General features: G+C 58.1%; 1 protein-coding gene across 1 annotated transcript in view; it reads left to right on the top strand.

Moving 5' to 3' along the window:
• Positions 1-400: 400 nt before the first annotated feature.
• Positions 401-3,921, top strand: part of NOX5 (NADPH oxidase 5) — a 10,099-nt gene continuing 6,578 nt past the window's right edge. The window contains exons 1-5 of the mRNA XM_026856239.1: positions 401-520; positions 957-1,107; positions 1,924-2,134; positions 2,532-2,766; positions 3,150-3,303. Coding sequence (XP_026712040.1) covers positions 401-520; positions 957-1,107; positions 1,924-2,134; positions 2,532-2,766; positions 3,150-3,303 — 871 coding nt within the window. The remainder of the gene's footprint in view (positions 521-956; positions 1,108-1,923; positions 2,135-2,531; positions 2,767-3,149; positions 3,304-3,921) is intronic.

The following is a 3,921-nucleotide window of genomic DNA, read 5'->3' as shown; positions in this document are numbered from 1 at the left end:
AACCACAAGAAGTCTCACACAGGGCATGCAGGGGCGGCTCAAACAGTTGCATCTTTTGACTCGCCAGGGGAAGAAAGGTTGAGAAGGAAGGAGTCACCTTTATTTGTACTAATATCACCTTTAGTGCCTTTGTGGTGGCGTTAAGTAGCATGGTAGGTACAAACAGGACTTGGCAGCTCGTTTCTTCGGTACATGGACATTTCTTCCTCAGACTTGTCATTGCTGCTGCCCAAATCCTGGCTCAGCCTGGGGCGGCCTCTGCTGGGACCCAGCTCAGGTGAGGGATGAGAGCAGCTGCCCCTTTGCTCCATGGTGGTGAAAATGTGGCAGGAACAGTAAAAAAGCAGATTTTGAAGGCTATAGGGGGGTGTTACTTGGGGCTGCTGCAGGTTCCTGCACCATGAGCATGGCCGAGGACGCTGAGTGGCTGCGGTGGGTGACAAAGCAGTTTGGGAACATTGCGGGGGATGACAAAGAAATAGACATGGAAGAGTTCAAAACCGCTCTGCAAGTGAAGGAGGTGAGTGCAGCGCTGGCCCGGGGTCCCCTCCTCTGGGCATCTGTGCATCTTAGTGTACTTAGAGAAAATTAAGCTTAAAACCAGAATTGCATGATGATGCGTGTGAGAGGGAGAAACCTAGCCCAAAAGGGAAAATCAACCAGATTTCCACTCCTCTTTGAACACTCTTGGCTATTCCCAGTGAATATTCCCTCCCAGCTGCCTGCCACCCCATCCCGTGTCCCCAAGGCTTCCCTCCGGCTGTGGTGCCAACACACCCCTGCTAAAAAACCCTAAACCTAATTCCTCCCTCCCATTTTTGGGCTGTCCCCATGACTCTCAGCTTTTGCCGGGCGATTTGCGTTGCCAATGGCAAGAGCTGTGTTTGCAGCATCGTGACTCAGCTGGCGGAGAGCATCCCGCTGCCGTGTGAGCGCGTTTGTCCCCCTCCCCACAGTCCTTCTTTGCTGAGAGGTTCTTCACACTGTTCGACACGGATGGGAGCGGGACCATTAGTTTGGAGGAGCTGCTGAAAGCCCTGAGCCTGCTTGTGCATGGGAATGAGATGGACAAGCTGAGGTTCCTCTTCCAAGTTTATGATGTGGATGGTAAGATGACAAAGAGATTAATTTGTAATTTTTTGACCAAAGCTCTGATTTGCAAGGCAGCATGGCTCTTGCTGAGCATCCCAGCGTGGGCATCACCACTGGGCTTCGTTGCTGGCGTCACTTCCTCTCATAGTTTAAGTCAGCTGGGTGTTGGGGTAGGTGGGTCCTCGCTGCTGGAGCTTCGTGAAAGGTAAGTGTGTGTCTGGCATAACACCACTGCCTTCGTTCCATGCTGAAAGCATCAACAATCCATCTGAAAACCAGCAATTAAATCGGCCACATGTCAGGATTTCCCACAAAGAACTTTCACCCTTGGCCATGGAGAGGAGCCGTCTTCACTCCACTCAAATATCTTGATCCCGTTGATATCTGTGAATCCTGGTGCTCTCTCATCTCCATCCTTTGGCTGGGAAAGCTGGAAATAACAAAGGCAAAGCTCTTCTTGAGCTGCTTTTCCTGCTCTGACCTGCTTGGGCATAAAAAGCTGGCCAAAGAACTGAGGGCCCAGCCTCTCACCTGTCTGGTTTGCTCTTTGCCTAGCTGCCAGGTAAGTGCATCTGCATCGCTTCGCCAGTGAGTGACACTGCCACAGCCGCAGGTAAACTGCCCATTTGGTCACTTTTATTTTTAAATCCACGAGTTTTTGGGTTTATGAGCAGTGACCTGATCCTGCTCTGGCTGGGCAGATCCCACAGGTGAGGAAGGGAGGCAATTTCTGGGTTAAAGGTGCAAGATGAAGGTGAAACTGTGGGGTTGTCAGGGCGCAACGCCATCTGGGGAGCCCCTGCTCCGACCCACCGTGGTTCCCGCTCACAGGCAGCGGCTCCATTGACCCGGACGAGCTGCGTGTGGTGCTGGGGTGGTGCCTGCGGGAGAGCGCGATTGCCCTGCCTGAGGAGCGGCTGGCAGATCTCACCCTCGCGCTCTTCGAGGCTGCCGACAAGGACCGCAGTGGCTCCATCACTTTCGAGGAGCTCAAGGAGGAGCTGGAGGGTTTCCCGGAGGTCATGGAGAACCTGACCATCAGGTAGTTGCCCCGGCAGGTCACTCTGGCAGCCTCAGGGGCTCCGGGTTCCCGTGCAAGCACCTTTTTTTCACTCTCATGGAGGGAAAACCATGGGGTTTATGGTCTCGTTGAGGCTCTTGTGGGGTGTCCAGGCCATGAGGTACTTGGCCAGCACTGGGGGCAACTCAGGTGCCTTATGGTGCTCTGTGGGGTGCTGGGATGGTGCTGGGATGGGTGCAGGGCTCAGATGCAGGGATGGGTGCAAGGATGGTGTTGAGATGGGTGCTGGGACAGGTGCAGGATGATGCCACGCCAGGAGCAGGGCATGTATACAGAGCTGGGTGCCAGCCTGGCTGCAGGATGGGCCCAGCTTCCCCCTTTCTCCGGACAAGTAGCCACCAGGTGCCTTTGTCCACAGCGCAGCGAGCTGGCTGAAGCCCCCGTTGCCTCCAGCAAGGAGCTGCCGACCGCGGCACTTGACCTGGGACTACTGGCACAACCACCGTGGCAAGCTCGCCTGCCTGGGGGGCTACACTGGCCTCAACCTGCTGCTCTTTGCCCTGGGCGCCCTGTGGCATGCCAGCCTCGGCGGGTGGGTGGCCGTGGCCCGGGGCTGTGGGCAGTGCCTTAACTTCAACTGTGCCCTCCTGGCAGTGAGTGCTGGGCCCCGGGAGGGTGCTGAGCTGGGGGGGGGACACACCCGGGGTGTTCAGAGTCACATTTAGAGTCTCCTCTGATGAATTTGATGGAAATAAGGGGTCAGGGAGGTGGTGAGCTGTGGCAGACAAGGGCACTCATGGCACCCTGCAGCTGGCTCCCTGATTTTGGCCTCTGGGTGCTCTCCTGGCTGTGACACCCTGTACTAGCGGGGAACCAGCCCCTGACTGAGCCCCCCAGCAAACATCTCCAACTGTCCCCCCCAAGACCTCCAACTGCACCTCAACATCTCTGATTATCCCCCCAACATCTCCAGTTGCTCCTCTACATCTCTGATTGCCCCCTGGCATCCCCAACTACCCCTCTCCCTCTCCCGGAGGTGCTGATGCTGCGGAGGTGCCTGACCTGGCTGCGTGCTACCCCCATTGCCAAGGTTTTGCCACTGGACCAGCACGTTGTTTTCCACCAGCTCGTGGGGTACGTGGTGCTGGTGCTGGCAGCCATTCACACGGGTGCCCACGTCGCCAACTTCAGTAAGTAGCAGCTCCCAGGCCGGGGAGACCCTTTGGCTGCCGTGGGTTTATCTGGGGTGACACCTGCTCTAACGCACCCCGGCAACCCTGGGGTAGGTTCCCCCCTTCCTGTCCCTCTGCCGAGGCAGAAAATGCCCCTCGGTGGCAGGGGCATGACCCGCAACACAGCTTCGGCTCGGCAGAAAGTGCAGCGCTGCTGAAAAGCTGCGGGGGCCAGGCCTGAGCCCCGGCGGGGGGATGCAGATGTCCGGGGGGGGTGCAGATGTCCCTGGGGCGGGGATGCAGATGTCCAGGAAGGATGCAGATGTCCCGGGAGTGGGATGTAAGGTCTGGAGCGGGGTGCACACGCCCGCGTAGGGGGGAACTGCGAAGCCGCAGGAAGGGTGCAGGCAGCCGCAGGGTGCGCTGGGTGCCGCGCAGTCTGTGCTGCTGTCTGTTATCCCCCTCTAGCGGCATCCCAGCCGGGCAGAGAAGGGCTCCCATGCTCCCCCCCGCAGCTCCCCAGTGGGCTCTGCACCCCCCAACCCCACAGCCCTGTGCCCCAAGGTAGGGTGCCAGGACCGGACCCCCCCCGCATCGGGGGAGCATGTCTGCTTGTACTACCCCCACCTCGTGCAA

Source organism: Athene cunicularia (genome assembly GCF_003259725.1).
Source record: "Athene cunicularia isolate RWA chromosome 10 unlocalized genomic scaffold, athCun1 chr10_part1, whole genome shotgun sequence".
NCBI classification, from domain to species: Eukaryota; Metazoa; Chordata; class Aves; order Strigiformes; family Strigidae; genus Athene; species Athene cunicularia.
This window is presented reverse-complemented; position numbering and strand designations above follow the sequence as displayed.